The sequence below is a fragment of the Sciurus carolinensis genome, chromosome 1 (genome assembly GCF_902686445.1).
Source record: "Sciurus carolinensis chromosome 1, mSciCar1.2, whole genome shotgun sequence".
NCBI lineage: Eukaryota > Metazoa > Chordata > Mammalia > Rodentia > Sciuridae > Sciurus > Sciurus carolinensis.
The window spans coordinates 17061724-17083434 of NC_062213.1; the positions used below are offsets into that span (position 1 = coordinate 17061724).

Consider the following 21711-nt stretch of genomic DNA (forward strand, 5'->3'; position numbering starts at 1 on the left):
AGGTAGAAACATAAAAACATAATGTATTTTATAGTTCAAAGTGATTATTGTAGCAATATTCTTTGGTTTTACTGACCAAGTTTTTACCAGGATAACAATTATAGTAATCTTAATTTAATCTCCTTCATATCTAATATTAAAATGTTTGTATCTAGCCAGTTTTAGACATGTCATCAAGTTAACCCCAAATGCTAAATAATCCCAACTGATTTCATCATTTACTCGGCCATATGTTTCAAGGACCTTGGGAAGATGATTTGCAGATATACTTAAGTAGCTTTCTCTTTACTGTACATATTTCGTTCAATGAATTTAAAATTTTTCAATATATTGTTTTAACCTATTTGTGTTTTAGTTTTGGAAATTAGGGTTGTGTGTATGTTTTGGAAGGTACTTACAAAATTTAGAATGTTCAGTAGATGAGCAATTAGACAAAGGCAAAAGTCAAAGTCTAGATTTTTTTAAAAATCCCATTTCATTAATGTGCTATTTTATTTTATCACCTTAATAGCTTTTAAAATAATATTCATGAATATTTTTCTCTTGATATTGGACAATTTTACTTAATAACAAGAAGGAAGCTGAAATGACTATTATATACCTATTATGTACTCTTACAATTATGAGAATGTTAGATATAATAGTATATATTTTTATACTCTATATACTATTTCCCTTCTATCTTTGATAGTGCCCCCCCCACCTTTTTTTTACTACTTATTAGCCTTTTCTGATTAGTGAAGAACTCATTATAATAACATTAAACTTTCATGACCTCTAGATAATATTTAAATTATATTTTCTGTGGACTTACCTGCATTGAAAGAAAAAAGACTCTGAAATCACCTAACACATATAACCAGTTGGTTTCAGGGACTATTTTTTGGATGTAGTATAACACTCAGTTTTGATGTTTAATGAAGAAAACCCTTAGTTGAACTGATATTGACTATACCTTGGCAATTTTATAGTTTAATTAGAATCAAGTCTTTTACCTATTCCCAGCTTTTAATCTATTTCAGTCTGCCTTCAATTCTCTCAATATGGAATTCTCTTCTTTTCCAGGTTAGTGGCCCTCTATTATTTATTGAGCATCTACTATGTTCTCAGCATTATGTAATGTGCTGAAGATGCAAATATGAAAGTATGAGGCTAAATGTATAAATAAGTTTTAGTTCTTCCAAGTTGCACATTTAATATTTCAGTTCATTCGTGTTATGCACCAGATAGATAAGGTAAGGTGTGCCTTTGGTAGGAAGGGGTCAAACCATATTTTGATTTAAAACAAATGGATTCTTTATAGTTTTATAGTAGGATTTAGGGAACCTGATGAATTGTGAGTGGGGAAGGACTGCCTGTAGACGTCTAAAAGAGATAAGTGAATCATCATTTTCACACTGTGTTTTTCTTTTAAAAATTGGTTAGTGAATAAAAAAAATCAAGTAACTTCCCTGATATTTGAATCTGGGCATTTTTCAGTATTTCTAATACAAAGATCAATTTTATGATAATGATCTTTAGGCATAAGAGAAACACTGATTTTGTGGCAATTAATCAAGTAGAATGTAGTATTTATGTACGTTTACTAAATTGTTCTATCATTAACCAAATGTACATTTGTGTGTGGGTGTGTCCATGTATATGTATTGCCAATAAGAAAACACAAAAGCCCAACACAACTGTTTTACATGTTATATATTTTTTGTTTTTTCCAGTATAACTTTTATCAAGTTGTTATACTAACAGCAATAGTAGAATCTATTGACTATAAAGAATAAGAAGCAAATTCTAAAGATTATCAAGTCTACTGGAGACTTTAATCATATCGTCTGTTTTTTTCATTCTAAAGTTATAGAAATCTTAAAATATACTTTTTCTGTTTTTGATGTTTTTCAGTATTCATCCACAATGCGATACCTTTCATAGGGTTTGGCTTTTTGGATAATGCAATTATGATTGTTGCAGTAAGTTCTTTCTCTCACCACTTCTATTTTGAGTTAATAAAGAAATTATTGTGATCTATATTTTCCTAATAACTTGCATATTGTAGTTATTAATTTTAATTAACATCATAATGATCAACACTTTTATGTTTCATATTAATTAGACTAGCTCAATTTTAAGGCATGTGATATGTTAATCAAGACTTTTCGAAAGCATTTAGATAAAACATTTAGGGTTTATATTATTCTAATCTAGTTTCAACACTTTGAAAGAAAAAAGCATGTAAGTTTTTTTGATGTTCTTTAATTGTGTTGGTATTTGTCATCACCTATGTAGGTTATTTGATTTGTTCATTGTTTAATTTTTCCACTGGAAAATGTTTCAACAGGTGATTTGATATCCAGTCTGAGCTTTAGCCATTTAACTCACAAGTGTCTGAAGTTTCATTTCAGAGCAGTGAATATATTGCCCTTCTGCTTTTGTTGTATTGTAGAATTAAAAAAAAATTCCCCTTCATACAGTCATTTTAATGTAAGGGTGCTCCTTAAAAGTGTTTCCTAATTTCAGGGATGATTGATTTGCCTTTCTTCTTTTTAGTAAGGCCTCTTACTAAATGGATACCAATATTTGGTCCATATTCCTTAGAAGTAGATCCATGATTAAAATTCAAGGCTTCAAAAACTGTCCATTGTTCTATTCACTTTTCTCTTATTTTGTCCAAATGGAATAGGTTGATCATTATTTAGCTAAGTAGGTAATAACAACTTTCAGTACATAGTTTTAGAATACTTAATGTGAATTCATTCTTCTCAGATATTAGCAATAAGTGGATTGAAGGTCTATTATCTATTTTCTGTGAGGAGATAAAAGTAGCAGTTATTTCTGGATACCAGTTTAGGAGTTCTTAGGTGGTGGTTTTACTTGAACTCATTTGAGAAAATCAAAGTGCTTCTTTGACTTAGAGCTCAGAGAGTTCATTGTAAACTTCATTGACTCTAACCTCAAAAAATTCTGTTATCTATGATATGTACTATAAGTATACTATATTGTAGGAGACTACTGAAAAAGAAAGATGAAATGATCATAGGCTGTTGACTGTGAGGAAACTACATGAGAGGTGCAGGGTTTCTTTTTGGTGTTTTTAAGTTTACCTGTACTACAAGTGAATGTAAATACAAGATTTGGTTTCAAAGTAGATATTTTTAAAAGTAATTCATATGATACAGATTATAAAAGTTGTTTAAAGAATACCTAATGTTGATTCATTATAGAATGGTTTTATTTGCTATGTATTCTAGCCCTTATGTCCAGATTGATGTACATCAGCCACCCACAAAGTTCATCCATTCACCTGGTTGAGGAAACTCACAGGGCTCACACAGCAGGCTGGTATCCTGCAGCATAAACTGTCACAGAAGATGCTCTGACATGTGCACCACTTGAGGTGATAAGCACTATGGGAGGATTCTTTAGTAGAGAAACCTGGCAAGATCAGATTTCTGAAGTTTGACACACATTCAGTAAGGGCCCTAAAATAGAATTCCAGAATGCTAGTTTTTTTTACTATTTATGACATCTTCCTAATGTACATAAAAGAATAAAATTGGTCTATTTTTGTAGCCGTGAATGTGAGAGATTTATTCAACTAGTTAGAACCACACTACTTTTCTGAAATGACTAAAATTTGAGTTGGCTAGATTAAAGAGTAAATATAAATCATATCTAAATGTAATGAAGACTTCATTATATTGAATTTGTAAGGTATAGTTAAGACTTCATGTGCTTGTGAATAAATTGTGCGCTAAGATTCATGTGCTCATTAATTGGAAAGTGTCTCTGTGGCAAATACTTCTTTTAATTTGGCATGGTTTTATTTAGCATTTCAGGTTCTTATTCATAGCTAGTACCCATACTACTATCTTAATAACCATTATATTTTTCACCTCAATAGGGCAGACCTTAAATACTCAAATGCTGAAACAGTATCCTTTGTTACAGGGAATTGTGTGAGGTATTTCGCAGGAAGAGGGGTGGAGAAGTCTTTTGAAGAAAAATCAGAATAGGGGAACTTAGTTTCTTAAGTCCAGAATAAGACCTTCACATATGGTCATCATTTTTAAAAAAGCTTTAATAAAGTAGTAGATATCTGTGTTTAAAACCAACTCCCAAACCACATTCAAAAGTCAAATTATTTTAAGGTTGATTATTATTTTGTGTTACTCAGGCCTGTGCCTCATTATTAATGTAACTTGATAGTGGACTAATTTTTGTAGGTAGGCCTAAGATGTTTCATTCAAATTTGTAATAACTTGTTACTCTCTTTACATTTAAACCCAGCTTAAGGGATATATCACTGGTTTTTACTGAAATAAATATTTCAAGTTACTGACTCAAACATTTGCTAAGAGTGATAGGTGTGGCACATATGCTCTGTAGACCTATTCAGAGACTGACAGTTTCTGTTGAGCATTGTAGTAAACTGCTAAGGCTAAAACAGATAAATAATATAACTGTAGTCTGTGAAAAGGAAAATAAGTGATCTTTACTGGTGTAAGAATGTTTTTTACCTTTTTCATTTTTTAAAATACTGATTTTTCTCTTCACATTGTAGAACAGCCATGACTGTTTTAAGATAGAGGTTCCTTGATTCTTTTGTCTTCTCATGCCATATTTTATCTGTTGTCTAGTACGGCATTTGACTTTTTCCTCCTTCCTATTAGATGTCCTTTCCTGGCTGCTACTCTTGTAGTCCTAAAAGCAAATTTTTGTATAATTGTTTGCCATAAATTAGACCTTTATTATTGGCTGCTGTTAATACTAATCCTTGTTTTTCATAGTTCATTATGTTTTTATATTATTGGATAGCTTTCTTTTTCTTTTTTCTTTTTAAGTACTGGGGATTGAATCTAGGGGTGTTTTACCACTGAGCTCCATCCCCAGCCCTTTTTATTTTTTATTTTAAGACAGGGTCTTGCTAATTACTGAGTCTGTCCTTGAGTTTGTGATGCTTTGACCTCAGCCACTTGAGTTGCTGAGATTACAGGACTGTATCACCTTGCCTGATTTTTTTTTTTTTTTTTTTTAGGATTTTAAACTTATATTTTAATGTTTTTTGAATGACTTTTCTTTTACTTACGGTAGAATGTTTTAGAATCTAGAGTAGATTAACTGTATTAAGGTGATGAGCCAGGTGTAACTTTAAGTATTAGATTTATTTATAATTTTTACCTTGCCTATTAACACAAAATTTGAATAACTATGACACAAAGAAGTGGAGAGTCGATTGCTTTCCTCAAACCATCTTTGAATTTACATGAGTCTTTTCATGTTCTTGAAGGACCTACAAGTGTTTTAAATTCAACCAAATAATTTAAGTATGTAAGTACTTTTTAAATGCATGTATTACAAAGATTCATTGCTGTTCAAGGTGCTGTATACATTTATTATATGCTGTAGCTGGGAGATGCCTCTCTTTTAGTGTTGCTGCAGTTCTTTTACATTCACAAATGTAAATCTTCTTCTTCAGAAATCTGTTTCTTTTGGTGCTTTTAGAAAGCATGTACTTTTAAGTGCCTAGGAGACTCTGGTCCATGTCTTAAGGATTATTATCTCAGTTTCTTTTCAGTTTTGTAAATAGTGGATAAGTAATGCAATATTTCTACATAATAGGACTTTTTAAAAAAAACATCATTAAGATTTAAAAAAATTTAAAGAAATTTTCAAATGTCGGTATTTAATAGGGCTCTTGAAAATTGAATCCACCTGTGGCAGGCTTGCTTGTGGATTAGAACTATATCAGCACAATAAATCCTAGAGTTTCCTCTTTGTTCTGTGTAATAGGCCATTAGAGTAGTTTAATCTTTATTTTAGTTCTGCTTTAAAGTGAAAGTAAAAATATGAGCTCTTTTTTTTCCTCCCGGAGGAATGATGATAGAAATGACGAAAATCTTAAACCGTCAGTAAATATATTCGGTGGAAATGCATTAGGGTCTCATTTTATTGTTAAATCTATTATAGCAAATGCTGTTACTATGAATAAATCATGTACTTTCACTACTTAATGGTTAAAGAACTTATTATTATAAGGATTTTACAAACTCTAGTTTCTCTAGAAACGAATTTAGTCTTTTTAATCTTTCAATAGAGTAAATAGCAATAGTAGAGATTTATCATTTAGAATTTAATTATGAGAGCTTGTCTTTGTGTTCAAGGAGCTTTAAAACATCTTTCTCTGTGATAGAAAAATAGAAATTCTAGATTCTTAAAATGATTAATTATATTTCTATATGGGCTACTATTTTCTATTTTTAAAAGGCCTAATTTTAATAAATAAAATGTTATTTCTACACTAATGCATATATTTAATAAGTAAAATACCTCATAATGTATGCATATTTCTCCATATTTTATTTTGCTGACTAACATGTTGATTTAACTGTTATACCTATTTCATTAATGGTTTACTATTCTTTTATAGTCACTTTGCTTTAATTTAATTTTTTTTTTCCTAACCATTTTTCAGGGAACCCATATCGAGTTATCTATTGGAATTATTTTGGGAATTTCAACGATGGCAGGTATATAATAGTAGTAAATGTTACTATTCCATAGTCTATGTATTTATAAAGCATTTCAGTAGGTTAGGTTTAGAAGATGATAATTTATTTCAAATGAATTTACTCATTGAAATGTCTGCTTATCTCCTTAGTCCTAATCTTCCTCTTCTTAGTTTTGTATATGTAGCACTTTTTTTCCCAAGAAATTTTAAATACTTCATGTTGATTAATGGGTAACAATGTTCTGTCATATTGTCTATGTTAAAACAAATTTTTCTGTTAATTCAGTTACCCTTAAATCTGTTTACCCTTTGTTTCTATTAAATTATTTTCTAGTTGGTTAGAAAATCAAACAGAATGCAAGATTGAACCCTTCTCTCCTTCTCTCCTCCTATTATCACTTTGTTCATGATTGTAAAATTTTGGAAATGGTTCTATGTTGTTTATTGTGTGGAAAGCATGAGGTCAGTGAGTTCCTGATAGTAATGTTTCTTTTCCTTGACTCCCTTGAATTCAGAGCTGTATGTATGGCTTTACTCTTTAACTTCCAAGTATCTAAATATGAAACAAATATTTTATGAAAGATAAAAATACAAAATATTATGTGTTTTGGCACTGAAACCAAAGCATAAACTGGCTGCTATAACAGAAAAAAGAAACTTATTACTATGTGGAGGTAGAATATTATAATTTCAAAGTCATGCTCTATTTTGAACTCTTGAGATTGAAAGCTTTACAGTGAGTTGCTTTATACATAGTTTTTATAGTTAATGAGATTACTCTTTTAGACCAGTGCTCTGTGGATACATGAATACATGGTGATGTATTATCATGATTTTTCTGACTTTTATGTAACAATTCACATGTCTGTTTTTCATATTTTTAGCTGCTGCTTTGGGAAATCTTGTGTCAGATTTAGCTGGACTTGGGTAGGTCCATTTATTTATTCATTTGTGTACTTATATTCTTTCTTTTCTCCATTTTCCTTTAATTGAGAAACATTTAAAAAAAGTTATCTTTGTGTTCTGGAACTAAATTTTTAAATTGAATATTCTTATGTCAAGAGCATTAAATGTTTGTATGCATGAGATACATTACAGGTTCCTGGGTTATACTTCAGTCATGCAGAATTAGTGTTTCTGGGGATGGGGCCCTGGCATTCTGATATATGTAAAAATTTATGCAAAAATTATTGTAATGTGAGTGAAATGGAATTTTTTCATTCGCTGAAAAGATGTATTTTGTAGACATTTCTAAAAGGCAAGACAGGGCCATTATTCCACTCCAACCCTGAACCATATATCCCAGAGATAAAAGATCTAGTCCAAATTTAAGGATACTGACTGGGCATGTTTGCTAGAAAGTAGAACTTGAAAAGGAAATAATGGCCAAAGTATGTATGTATGTGTGTGTATATACAAAGTATGCATGTATTCATGACTCAAGTATAATCCAGGCACCAATATTTGATGCATACCAAATGTTTAATACTGTTGCCATCCCAGTGGCTCAGGAGGCTGAGGGGGGAGGATCATGAGTTCAAAACAAACCTGAGCAATTTAGTGAGGCCCTAAACAATTTAGTGAGACCGTGTCTCAAAAAATAAAAAACAGGCTAGGAATATGACTTTGTGGTTAAAGCACCTCTGGTTTCTATCCCTAGCACCAAAAAAACCAAAAACATAAAAAGCTATTGTCATAGAAATATTCAATTAGAAAATTTAGTTCTGGAATACCAAGTATTTTATACCAAATACATACTTTGCATTTATGTACAATATATACATACTTTGCTAAGCATTTGCTTTTCTATTGATCTATGCCCTCAGCCCTCAAACTGGGGCCATTTTGTTCTGTTTCACGCGGCAGGAATGATGAAATAAACCGAAGATGGCTACTTAGAAAAGGGCAGCTTTCTCTCTTTAAAGTGCCAGATGATCTGGGCTTCTTCCTAAATTTGGGGAATGCTAAAGAATTGGCGTTAATTATTATGATTAACATCTTGCTCTGTCTTTGACTTTCTGCCTTCCTTTGTTGGCTAATTTGAGTGTCCTTTTTATGTTTTGAGATTTGGATTTGGGCATAGTAGTAGTCTACTTTACCCTATAATCTAGGCAAAGGTAGTTTTATAAATGATCTAATCTTCTGTATTAATTAAGGCTTTTGCAGAACAGTTTGGGGCCAAAGCTACTGTTAAAAATGAAATTTCTTTACTTTAGGACCATGATCAGAATTTCTATTCCTGAAATTTGTGATATAAATTTATCATGACATCACCTCTTGAGCATTCCATTTCCAGGTTTCCAAGTTTAAGGTTCATAATGATAATGTTTTTGCTACTATATAGCTTTCTGATATATTTAGTGGACCCAAATGATCTAGTAGATTTTAAAGCCATTTGATTTTAGATTGTATGATAAAACAGTTTTTTTTTAAATTAGGGATGAATATTTTACTACGATTCTTTATAATTAAGAATTATTTCTCCTGTCCTGTTTTTGCTGTCACTAAATAATAAAGCTATATTTATGGGTTCTTAGATGCACAGTTTTTAAAAACTTTAACATATCTGAATGATATCAGGATCCATTTCATGATTGATGGTGTGCATAGCTTAACTGACAAACTTTTTTCTTGAAGTTCAAAAACTTATATTTTTAAAATTATATCTTTTAAGTGATAGCAACTTAGAATTGATAAAATACTTAAGGTTAACCTGAGTATTCTAACTTGCCTGTCTTAGTATAGCAATATGATGAATTTAAAAAAGGTTTTTCTTTCTGATAATAGCTATTAATTTATATCATGTTAAAGTACTTTGCTTTGATTTTGGAATAAATGCAGAAATTGTAATTATTTGTAAAAAAATTTTATATACCTTGAATAATCTTTTTACGATAATGATAGAGAAAAATTGCTCAGAGTCAATTTACCTATAAAACATGTTAATATGAAACTATTTCTAAACTGAATATATACAATAAAAATAAACGTTTGCAAGAAATGTTTTTGCCTTCTCTATAGTGCCAACAACAGGTGTGAAGTTACCTTGTTTCTCTTTGCAGTAGTTGTTTTATTATCTGAGGACACTTATGTGTTGTTTTAGAAACCCATTTTCTGTTCTCGTTTTTTTTAAAGACTTGCGGGCTATGTTGAAGCTTTGGCTTCCAGGTTAGGCCTGTCAATTCCTGATCTCACACCAAAGCAAGTTGACATGTGGCAAACACGTGTTAGTACACATTTGGTAAGTAATTTATATGATTTATGGCAATGAATTTGGATAGACAGAACATGACTCTAATTTCAGTATCTTGAGAACTTCGAGACTAAAATCGATTTGAATGAAGTCAGTTAACAAAAATTATACAGGCCTTGTAAGTCTTCATAAAAATATTTATTGACTACTTATTTTTAATAAATAGGTTTGATTTTTTAAAAAACATTTATACAATACAGTTAATACTGTGGCGTGTCTGTTATGTGCCAGAGATTGGAGGACATTAAATGATTAATTAACTATAGTTACCCTGAGACACTTGTTTAGGTAGACAGACATGTAGCAAAATTATCATATACAATAATAGAATTATTCAAAGATATAGCAATAGCATAAGGAGAAGTACTATTTTTTCACAAGGGCAATTTGGTAGGGAGATTTTTTGGTAATTACTGAATTTAAGCTGATTTTTGAGTTATCAATGAGGCATTTACTAGATAAACAGTAGGGTTCTGAGTATACTGACTAGCAAGTAAAGGGTGTGATAAAGAAAAAGAGAATATTCAGAGAAATTCAGAAAGTTAGGTATTTTGTGATTATATTATGTAGTAGTTGTGGGTAGAGTTGTAGTCAAAAATAGCATTGGAAAAGTAAGCACGGATCAGACAGGAAAGGCACTGTATATGCCCAGCTAAGGAGCTTGAACCTCACTCAGAGGTGATGGTCAACCAGCAAAGACTTAAATAGGAAGGAAGTTGGATGCTGCCAGTTAAGTCAAGAAAAGGAGGAAGAACAAGATGGGAAGAGAGATGATGAATTCTGTTTTAGAATCATTGAGTGTGAGATACTAGCAGGATATTCAGATGGTGACACTTATTAGAATTAGGGTTAAAGGTCAAAAGTTAGAGAGGCATGAATTAGAGATGATGGATGTCATCATTCACTCATTCAACAAATATTTAATGTTTAACTCCTATGTGCCTAGTACAGATGTGGGAGTTTTGAATATACCAGTTAATAAAAGAAGAGTGGTTTCTTCTTTCTGGTAGGTCTTGTGTTCCAGCAAAAGAGGAGACAGACAATAAAAAGACCTGATAAAAATTTTTTTTAGTATATTAGAAGTTCATAAACATTATGAGAATTAAAAGCCAAGTAGGATAAAAGAAACTGGGAGTGCTACAGTAGAGTCAGTTTAGGGTATTAAATAGGAAGGTCATGGAGACCTCACTGAAAATTTAGGTGAGAGTTAAAACCATGAGAAATGGTAAGATTTTATAAGTCAGTGGTTGTCAAAATATGGTGCCAGGACCAGTAGTATCAACTTTATGTGAAACTTGTTAGAATTGCAAACTCCCAGACTCTATCTTATACCTGTCTATTCATGTATAAAATATTACCATGAATTTGGCAGCTTATAACAACACATATTTACTACCTCTTGTTTTCTTGGGACGGGAGATCAGAAATAGTTGGGTTCCCTAGAAGGCTGCAGTCAGTGTGCAACCAGGACCTGGTTGTTGCCTGGAGGCTCCGCTGGTGATGAATCCACTTCCAGGCTCACACAGTTCTTTGGCATAATTTCCTTGTGTCTGTAAAGGTCCTAACTTCTGGCTATCTTTTGGCCAGAGGACATCCTCATCTCCTAGAGGTCTTCTTCACCACCAAGAGTTCCTTGGCCCTCTCCGTAGACCCTCTCATCACTTGGCAGCTAGCTTCTTTAGAACTAGCAAGTGGGAGAGAAAAGAGTCTACTGGCAGGATGGAGTCTTATAACCTAATATAATATAATCATAGGAGTAACACCCTTCTCCTTTTCTGTTGGGTACAAGCAAGTTAGAACATCCTGCCCATGCTCTGTGGGAGGAGATTATGCATGCAAAATCTTGAACACCAGGAGAATTGGATCCTGGGGTCCACCTTACAGTGCATCTACTACAGATTTACAGAGTTAGGAGGGGTAGAGTCCCAATATTTATGTTCTTTCAAGCCCTCAAGATGACTGTGCTTTCAACTAAAATGTAGAATAAATGTATAGAAACAAAATGAGGGCCTATTTGCCTGTTAGGATTTTTACTTTATAAAGGACAGTAAGTCTTTTAAGAACATAGAATGTTAGTTTTGGACTCTTCTTTTTATGTGTGTCCCTATCCTGCATTTTGTAGATAAATTAAAGTGAGACTTGGTGGTAGATACCAGCCCAGAATCATTAGGGGAAAAGGATATTCTAACATTCTAGCAATTTGGTTTAGAATTTTAGCATTACAGTTGGGTTCACAAGTTGTTTTCCTGGATTCTGCTCTTCTCACATAATTGATCATTCTATTCTCTTCCTGTATTATAAGCAGGCTCATTTCCTTTATGGCAAAAGTACTTCATTTACTAAATTGATCTTTATATATTTATTGTGTGCTTAAGATTAAGTCCCCACCAGCATATGGAAACAGTGATTCTATTCCTTAGTTCTCGACTCTGCTTGTTTTAGTTTAGGATCAAATCTTATATGTAATACAACATTTTGATTATGTACAGCCTGAAGTATTTTAAGTTCATGACAAGCTAACTCTGAAATTTACCCATAATAGAGTATACACAAATGCATATGCAGGTTCCAATTGACATAGGTTGAATTTTAAAACCTCCTTTGTAATTTGGTTGAAGCCTGGAAGATATTTTCTGACAGAACAATATTACAGATGAGCTCAAGTTCTCAAATTAACCTCAGTGTAGGACCAAGAGTATTATAGGTCCTAATAATAATGTATAAATAAGTGCTTTTACAATGGAAAAAAAACATATTCAGGTCCTGAATCGGCGAGTCAGAGAGGATGATAACCACATCTTCCCTTCCTGCACTATCGACTTTGTATCCCATTGAGATAATTGGGTCAGGACTCACTGGCATTTCTAAAGTGAGCAGGAGGAAAGTCTTTGTTGCCATGGGCAAAGACATTCTAACAAAATGGGTGGGAAATGGAAATGGAGCATGTTAGCAATGGTCATTTCATGTATATAGCAAGTCAGGAGTGTGAAAACAGAATATAGAATAGGGACTATAAAGATATATAAATGAATATAAATGCTGAAGTCAAATAAGAATCTAGGATTAAACTTTTATTTTTTTTTTTTGCTAAAACTTTGAAGGAGTGATAACTTTTAAAATTTTGGAATAATGAAATTGACAGATTTGACTATTTATATCATAAAGCATGGGCATACAACTACTACTACCACCACCATCACCAACAGAAAACCCGAAATAGCAAGAGTTGAAAAAATTTTATGCAAACTGTTGTTGAAATAATGTGCACTATTAAACTTTTTTAGAAAAAGTGTAGGCTCTGATAGAAGACATTTTATTCAGGACTATAGATTATGGAACTATCATAACATCTATAGTGTTTAACAGGACCTATTTTGTCTTCCTTTGTATACCTAATGGAAGTTCCTGGAAGAGAGAGAGACTGCCTTGGTCCTGGCCCTATCTCCGTGGTATACTCAGCATAGAGTCTGACACATAGAGTCTCAATGCTTGGATGGAGAAATCAAACTTAATGAAAAAATGTTTAAACCTGATAGTCATCATAGAAATGCAAATTTTAAAAATAATTTATAGAAATAAACAATTTTCATAATGTGAGATTGCAGAAAAATTGATGTATATATAAACATACCCATATAATAAAATTGGTATATATACTAAATGTATGTATGGTTTTGTCAAGGGTGGAGAGCATGACAGTAGCCTTGAAGATGCACAAATGTTAATATCTGATTTTTAAATAAATCATTGGGGAAGAACTATACACAGAAATATTTATTGCTATATCACTTGCAATGGTAAAAAAGTAACATTTTAAAATTTTTTATGGCAAGGAAAACCTTAAGGAGATTATAGACCATCCATTAAGTGGAATTTGGATGTCTGCATATTAAATGTATGCAGCAGTTTGGAAAAGAGTTTATTTATAACATGGGTTGCTGTAGAGTGTGAAGTGAGGCAGAAAACAAAAGCAGTGTTTACATAATTATTTTATCTACATGTAGTTATGCATACATGGGAATAAATATTGAAAAGTATATACAAGATTCCCCAAATCCAAATATATTGAGAGTAGTTCTTGAGAGTTTTTGTCCTACCTTCCTCTTTTCTGACTTTAAGATATATGTACAATTTTTAAAAAGTTTTGTCTGTGTGAATATTTCTTTGCTGATATTTTTATGGCAATTAAGATGCTTTTCCTGGTTATTTTGAACTTTATTCTTAAACTTTTTAATTATTTATTTATTATTTATTATTTATTTATTTATTTATTTATTTATTGTGCTGTGCTGGGGATTGAATCCAGGGCCTGGTGTATGACAGGCCAGCACTCTACCAGAGCCACATTCCCAGCTCTGCTTCCAACTTTAAATTGACCTGTTTGGGAATATTTCTGTAGCTTTTTAAAAAAATATTTAAATTACTATGAGCAACTGAAATGCAGCCACAGTTAAATATTTTAGTACATGGTACTTGTCTATTGTAATAGATACTTAAGCAAGGATACCTCTTTCGGGGAAATAGTAACTTTAAAAATGTTCTCTTCTCTTTCCTTAGGGCAAAGCTGTTGGGGTGACTATTGGCTGCATTCTAGGAATGTTTCCTTTGATATTCTTTGGAGGAGGTGAAGAAGATGAAAAACTGGAAAAGCAAAATTCATCCTCTTAGAGTAACCATAAAAAGATGTAAACTAATGTACCTCAGTTATTAAATATGCTGTCACAACATTTAGGAATTAAGACAGTAACAGTGTATAGATATGGGATCAAATAATTCAGCATGTGTTATGGAAAACACTAACTTATTGTGGCTTGGTCTTCTTAGGACATCTTTTTAAAAAAACTCTTTAGTATCATTTTGTGTAAACTGTTGAGATGCTTTTTTCATCAATGGCTTTCAACAATTTTATCTTTTCCTTTTTCTTATATATCAAAATATTATTTAAGTCTCAGTTGTTGATGTACTGTACTGACTTGGGGTTTGCTTATTTGTTACTTAACATGTATACATGCATGAAAGCTTTTTTTTTTTTTTCTGTTGTTCCTTGATAGTTACAATTCAACCTGAGGATTTTTTCCAAATTATTTAAGATGTTTAGTATCAGTTAAAAAATTTTTTTACTCTTTTTGGCAACATCAATTTTATACTCTTTCACAGTAAACATTTACAATATATAATTTCAGTCATATTCTTAACTCTCACATCTATTCATAATAAATACAGGTTTTAAGTATATATTACTCATTTTAATTTTCTGACCATACTGTCTTAAGAGCCAGGGGTTAAACAGAGCAATTACATAGTCTCCCCTCTTTAAAAATCACATATGCTAACAAGTGTACTTATTTATGTTTTTTTTACCTTTAATTTACCAATTTTCAATAATTACATGATGGGTTCTGACTCCTTAGGAGAAGAAAATTATTATTTCACAGTCTTTTAAAATAGGGATTGTGGAATCAGAGCCAACTAAGGAATTTGACATGACACTTTGAAATTAAGAAGCTAAAAAAATTTTTTTAGAGAAGTAGAAAATAGAAAGGTTTGTGGTATAAGTGGAGGTTGATGTTGGAAGGTTAATGAGATACAAATGATATTGCTTAAGAAGGATTTCCACTCCCCACAAAGTATTATCTTCTCATCTGAATACCCCATCCTCACAATCCTAACCTTGTATTTTGTGTAGTGAATTTTATTTCTGGATAATTTCTTTTGAAGTGAAAACTTAATATTTTATATTTTGTTTTTTATTGTGCAGTCTAGTCAAAGTTACATGAGGAACTCCCATTTTTAGTAGCTTTTTTTTTCTTTTGTGGTGTTTAAAGCATATGCTTGCTTACTTCCAGTCTTATATATCTGATCTAAGTATACCTATGTCTGAATCCCAAATTTTAATTTTTGAACCCTTTAAGTTTTTTGGTATATAGCTTGTTACATGTGCTAAAATTTATACTTATTTGTAACAGAATAATTAAGTACATCATGGAAGAGAGAAAAATTAAAATTTACTATTTTGGTTTTGAAATTATGTTGCTAAATAGATGCAAAAAACAAACTTGTAGGATGTCTATATTTAGGAATCTTGTTTTGAAGTTTCATTTGCACATAATTACTTTGAACTCTCATTTTTAGGGAGATTTTTTTTTTCACCAGAAAATTTGTCATAAATTCTCTTTTGTGTACTTTACAATGTTTTAGTGCTGCTCTCCATTAATCATAGATTTTAAGGGAAAAAGGAAAATATATAATATAAAAATAAGTATGTAAAATTCTTATGCTCAAACAATTTGATCAAATTAGTGTTATACAACCTGATATCTTGAACAGAATTATCTTAAGGCTATAATACCATATCTCACATGGACACAAAAAAGAATTTTTTAAAAAAATTTTAGATTGCTAGGATTAGAGTGTTTATTTAATTTTTTTGGTAAATGTATAAATGCTCTTGTCTCTAAATTATATATTGATTGCAGTCCTTTTTGTAAGTATTTTATAATGGTACTTAGCTTTTCTTTTTATTAATTAAATCCCATATTCAGAAAATTGGCCTACAAGTTTAGAAAGGACTTTTGATTATTGATTTCCTTATTTTGCTCTTGAAAATAATCCAGCCCTGTTATTAATTTAATCATTAATGGAATCTGTCAATTTAGTTATAAAATAAATTTAAAATTATTTAAGTGATCAAAACATGGAATATAACCTTCACATCAGAAGATATTTTAATTTATAGTCACAATAAAAGTTTGAATCATTCAGGTGAATGATTTTCAAAAAATGAAACCCTTTTACCCTTAATTGAAGGTATACATATTTTTCAAAGTCTTGTTCTGCTTTAAAGCAGTGATTTCCACAAAGTGATTTCTGAGAAATGGTTCCCTTTAAGGTAATACTCCATGTGATCCTTGTTTTCTTACTTGCCATAAAGAATCCTATTTCTGATTGAAACTGGAACTCTGTTTCTTGTGTTAGCTATTTCTTTCTTAGAGCACTAGAGCTGTGGTTAATGTACATGAGCTGCTTGAGTACTGTCTGCTTGAAATTTGTATTGTCCCTGTATTATGATTTATTGGCTTGTTGATGCATGTGAACTGGGTGCATTTTGTTGCACTGTATGTTAAATGGTGACCAATGTTTTTACAAAGGAATTGAACAAAAAATATCTTTTAAGAAATTTGGAATGTGGTTTGATTTTAAAATTCAATTTTCTTTCTAACCCTAGAGGGCCTTGGTTATTCTGTCACTAAAGGGAATTGGATTAATAAATGCAGATTTGTTACAAGGTGGGAGTAACATCACTGAGACAGTAAATGCAACTGTTGACCACCTCTGAAATTCAACTTGACATAGAACCTTACAGAGTAGAAGAGAAGAGTGATCCCATATAAAAGCTGCAAAGAGGTCGGACAAATCACAGTGTTTGGGTGTTTACTACAGAGATATCCAAGCCATTTATTTAATAATGCCTGGTTTATTTTAATCTTTTTCTCTAGAAGGTAAAAATTGAAGACAATGAAAGTTTATACTTTACACCAAAATATTGTATAAACTATTTGGAAGTAAACCTGATTAATTTTAAACTTTTTTTTCCTTCAGTGCTGAGGATTATACTGAGGGCCTCCCTCATGTAGGCAAGCACTCTTATCCCTGAGCTACACCTCCAGCACCTCATTTTAAAATTATATTTTCTTCCCATTCAAAAACAGCATATCAAAGGTAATACATTCTTAGTGGCTTGTCATCTTCTTCGTGGGCATTATTATTGTGCTGTAGTGAATTACCTTGGAAATCTAGTTTTCATGCTTTTCATCCCCCCACTTTTTTTTTTCTGTTCTTGCTTTTGGCAACTGTTTTATTTCTCCAGTCTGCTGCTTTTTCAGTTGCATGAACTTAGTAGATAGCAGTCTTATCATAAATTAGTTGGGAAATAGTAGAAAATAGACTATGGAGCCTCTGTGAATGGTGGTAATGATATTAACAACAGTATTAGCTCCCTTTTATTAAACACTCATTTGTTGCTGTGTACCGAAGTATTTTACACCTTACCACATTTAATCACTATAATAATAATAATATTGTTGATGCTGTTACTATCCCTATATTATAGTGAGTAAATTGAGGCATGGAGAGGTTATTTTGCTCTTGATGTCACTATTCTAAGTAGATTGGAATTCAGCCTTGTGTAGTGTAAAGTCTGTGTTCTTAACTACTTTGCTAAAGGAACATCAGTTGCAAAGACTTTATCACATACATTCTCTGTTTAAGTTTCTTATTGCCTCCAGATTCAAGGATCATTTTCTCGTCTATGACCTAGGGAAATTGTATTTATAATCTCAAGATTCATTTAGCCAGTTCTGTGATTTTGATTGCTTACTGTGTGTTAGGAATGGTCCAAGGCACTGATATCCCTACCTCCATGAAATTGATTTTGTGGAGGGGCAAGAGGAAAAAGAAAAGCAAATATACACTTAAATATTTTATTTATGTCAGATAATGATGAGTTCTGTGGTGATGAAAGAAATAAGGAGGGCAGAGGGTGGCAGTGGTCAGAAATGGGGGTGGTCAGGGAAGACCTGAAAGAAGAAAGAACATAAATGGTACAGATACCTGTGAAGAGAAGGAATTGTGCGAAGTTCTGTAAGATGGTGTTGAGAAAATCTCAGACATGTGAATATATTTCACTTTGGAATGCTTTGTTAAATGTTTTCTTGTTTGTTTCATATTGCTGATGTCTGAATTAAGTCTAAAGATTAATACTTTTATGTTAACATTAGTACTCATTGGATATTTACTAATAGCAGAAGGAAATGGTCCAGAAGCATGAAGAAGTGATGTTGAAATCCAAAAAGTCTATGGATAATTCATCAGCAAAATCCAGAGGGTTCGTTGTGTGAAACCCAACAGACCATTTGTTTTTACCAAAGCAATAAATGCTATTGGTGTATGAGTTCTAACTCACACTGAAATAAGTTTTTTCTTTTCTGGTTTTTAGAAATGGAGTAGTAATTAAAGCGGAGACATGTACCATTTCAGTTTTGAAGTGTCAGGATTTTGCTTTCCTTGATTTTCTAGTCTGGCTCACAATTATGTGAAACACATGGTGTTTTGAATTGATATTCAAATGAAATTTTATAACATCAAACTATGAATGCCATTGATATGTTTACTTCAGTTTGTAAATAAAAGAGTTTGATCAAACCTTTTTCTGAGCATGAAGATTAAAAAGCTAGAGTAGGCATGTAAGAGATTACATTGTATAAGTAAATGAAATAGAGGGTGATGACTGAAGAGTTAAAGGAACTCCTTTTTGGGAGAAGATGAAGAAGATTCTCAAAAATAGTAGGATCAAATAGTTTTCTATGAGAATTGTGCAATTCAGTCAAGACTTGGTTTTTGCTAATAATTTGAAAGCTATACATTTACATAGTACTTTTCCATTTATAAAGCACTTACGTAGATGTTAGCCATAAATGGGGTTTAAAAGAGGTAGTTAAGCCAACCCAACAAACTAGAGATACTGTAATTAGAATGAAGGCTTTTTCCTTCTCACGTGCCAGCTCCCAGCACCACTGTTCTTTGCAGTGTCTCCGTCTTCTGTATCTCTTTCGTATATGTGCCTTTCTTCTCTTCCCTTATTTCCTCTGCTTTTCAACCTTAGACTTACGGGAACAGTTATCAGTGCATTTTTTTGTCCCATGCTATTATCTTAAAAGCTTGTGAATCAAGTAATTTTTTCTTTTCCACCCCTAGTTAGGAGAACAAATCTAAATTAATTTAGTTCATTTTTCTATTGTTAACAGCTTAAATCGTTTTTTCTTTCATATTGACTCAGGTAAAGAGTTCTCATTTCATAAGAGGACAGAGACCTGACTGTGCCTTAATGTCAGTTCTGTGGTTTGGATATGAGCTGTTCCCCCAAGAACTCCTGTTAATGCAGGAATATTCAGAGGCGAAATTGATGATGAGAGTTGTAACCTGACCAGTCCATCCTAATGTGAATGGACTGACTGGGTGGTAAGTGTAGGCAGGTGGCGTGTGGCTGGAGGAGGTGGGTCACTGTGGGGGTGCCCTGGAAGCGGGTCTCTTCCCTGTGGTCTCTTTTTCCTCTTTCTGCTTCCCTGCTGCCATGAGGTGAGCAGGGCTCCTCTGCAGGCCCTTCTGCGCAGTGTTCTGTCTCACCGCAGGCTAGAACAGTGGAGTCAACGATCTCTGACTCAGCCTCTGAAGGCATGAGCCCAAATAAGCTTTTTCTCCTCTAAGTTGTTCTTGTCACATGTTTTGGTCACAGTGACAAGAAGCTAAGTGACACATCTGTCTTGCTCTCTTCTCTGTCTAATGCTCTGTACAGTGCCTGGCACACAGTAGATGGCTCAGTGGGTATCTGTTTGATGAGTGATCATTGCTACCCAAATCACTGATTTCTCTCCGTGCACTTGAATTCTGGCTTGACTCTCAGCCAGTTCTGTGTCAGTACTAAAGAACTGCTTCCGGGTAATGCTCTGTTCCACTTCTGAACTTTATCACATTTTACTTCAGGCAGATTGGTTAATCTGCTACTAGTTCTCTAGGCCATTATTTTACACAAATAATCAAATGCTTAATGGGAAATACAGTATGTACATAACTTTTAAAACCAATTGTCAGGAAAACAAATATTCCTTGGTTTGGTATGTTTTATTTTTAGTAAACTTGTTTTGGGAACTAACGGTCTCCACCTTACTTTCTGTTTAATCTGTTTGAACGTTTTCTCTGAAGATTAATATCAAATGTATTTGTCTGCAATTTTTAGAAATTTCCTGCTCCCTCTCTCTCATCATGTGGTCTTGTCTACCCACTCTGGGCTTCATGCTTTCACTGCTCTCCTCATGTTCTCTACGAGACCAACAATCATGTCTCAGATCCAGTGTCATAAACCAGATTTCTAAGTTTTTTGCCCTAAAGACCCCTTATCTTTTTTAAAAAAAATTAGGCCCCAAGGAACTTTTGTGTCTGAGTGGTATATAAATACTAGAAATGAAAGCTGATAAATGACAAAAATTCATTTACTAATTTATATTAATAAGTATTTTATGAAAATTATTTTTCATAGAAAAGTTTGGTGAGAATAGCATTATTTTATGTTTTTTGCAAATGTCTTTAATGTTTGCCTTAATAGAAGACAACTAGATTTCCATATCTGTTTCTGAATTTGATCTGTTTGATATGTTGTTTTCTGTGAAGTAAATGAAAATTCTGCCATGTACAGATATGTGGTTGTAAATGGGAGGAATATTTTAATAGCTTTTTAGTATGACTGAATTTCTGTAGCCTCTAAAAGGTTAGTTGCCATGGAGAATCAGAGACCCTATCCATGAAATTTTGCCTTGAGTTGCATTAACATCCATTATTGTTTTGTACTTTGTAACTTTTTCCTTGTGAATTTTTGTAACATTTTGAAACCACCAATTCACTGGGTATGCAGATCTTCCCAAAGTTAATACACTTCAGAATATATAAATTTTGAAATCATGTTTAATATGACTAGCAATCTCATTTTTATAAAAAGCCTTTTAAATATTGAGACATTGTCAAGATCAGATGGCAGGTACACATTTTCCAAAATTCTGATTTTCACTTGAAAGCTGAAATTTTATCATTGGTAGCAAATACCCTTAGTTCTCCTTACAATGACATTCACTTTATTCGTGTTTGAGAAAATGCCTGTCAGATACCCACGTCTGAATACCCTGGCTTGCCTCACAGTTCAGAGCAGCCTCACGAGTGCAGTTCCTCAAGACAGCAGCCATACCTTTTATCCCCAGAAGTTCTTTGTGCACAAGTCTCATTTCTTCATACAGAATGTTCAAGAGTAAGGATTTAAAATAAGTAAATCCTTCTGCCTTATGAAGAACATTGACTAAAACGTTTCCCCTCCAACTGCAAGGGAGACAATAACCTTGTTGAGCTGCCTGTG

At 32.4% G+C, this 21711-nt stretch overlaps 1 protein-coding gene across 4 annotated transcripts in view; it reads left to right on the top strand.

Annotated features, from left to right (window-relative positions):
• Positions 1–21263, top strand: part of Tmem65 (transmembrane protein 65) — a 49975-nt gene extending 28712 nt beyond the window's left edge. For 2 of the 4 annotated variants that reach the window (XM_047563399.1, XM_047563417.1), the window contains 6 exons: positions 1006–1065; positions 1897–1964; positions 6467–6521; positions 7387–7429; positions 9638–9743; positions 14313–21263. In XM_047563399.1, the coding sequence (XP_047419355.1) occupies positions 1006–1065; positions 1897–1964; positions 6467–6521; positions 7387–7429; positions 9638–9743; positions 14313–14423 (443 nt within the window). In that variant the 3' untranslated portion in view covers positions 14424–21263. The remainder of the gene's footprint in view (positions 1–1005; positions 1066–1896; positions 1965–6466; positions 6522–7386; positions 7430–9637; positions 9744–14312) is intronic. The other 2 variants (XM_047563407.1, XM_047563423.1) reach the window with 2 other exon arrangements.
• Positions 21264–21711: the final 448 nt, after the last annotated feature.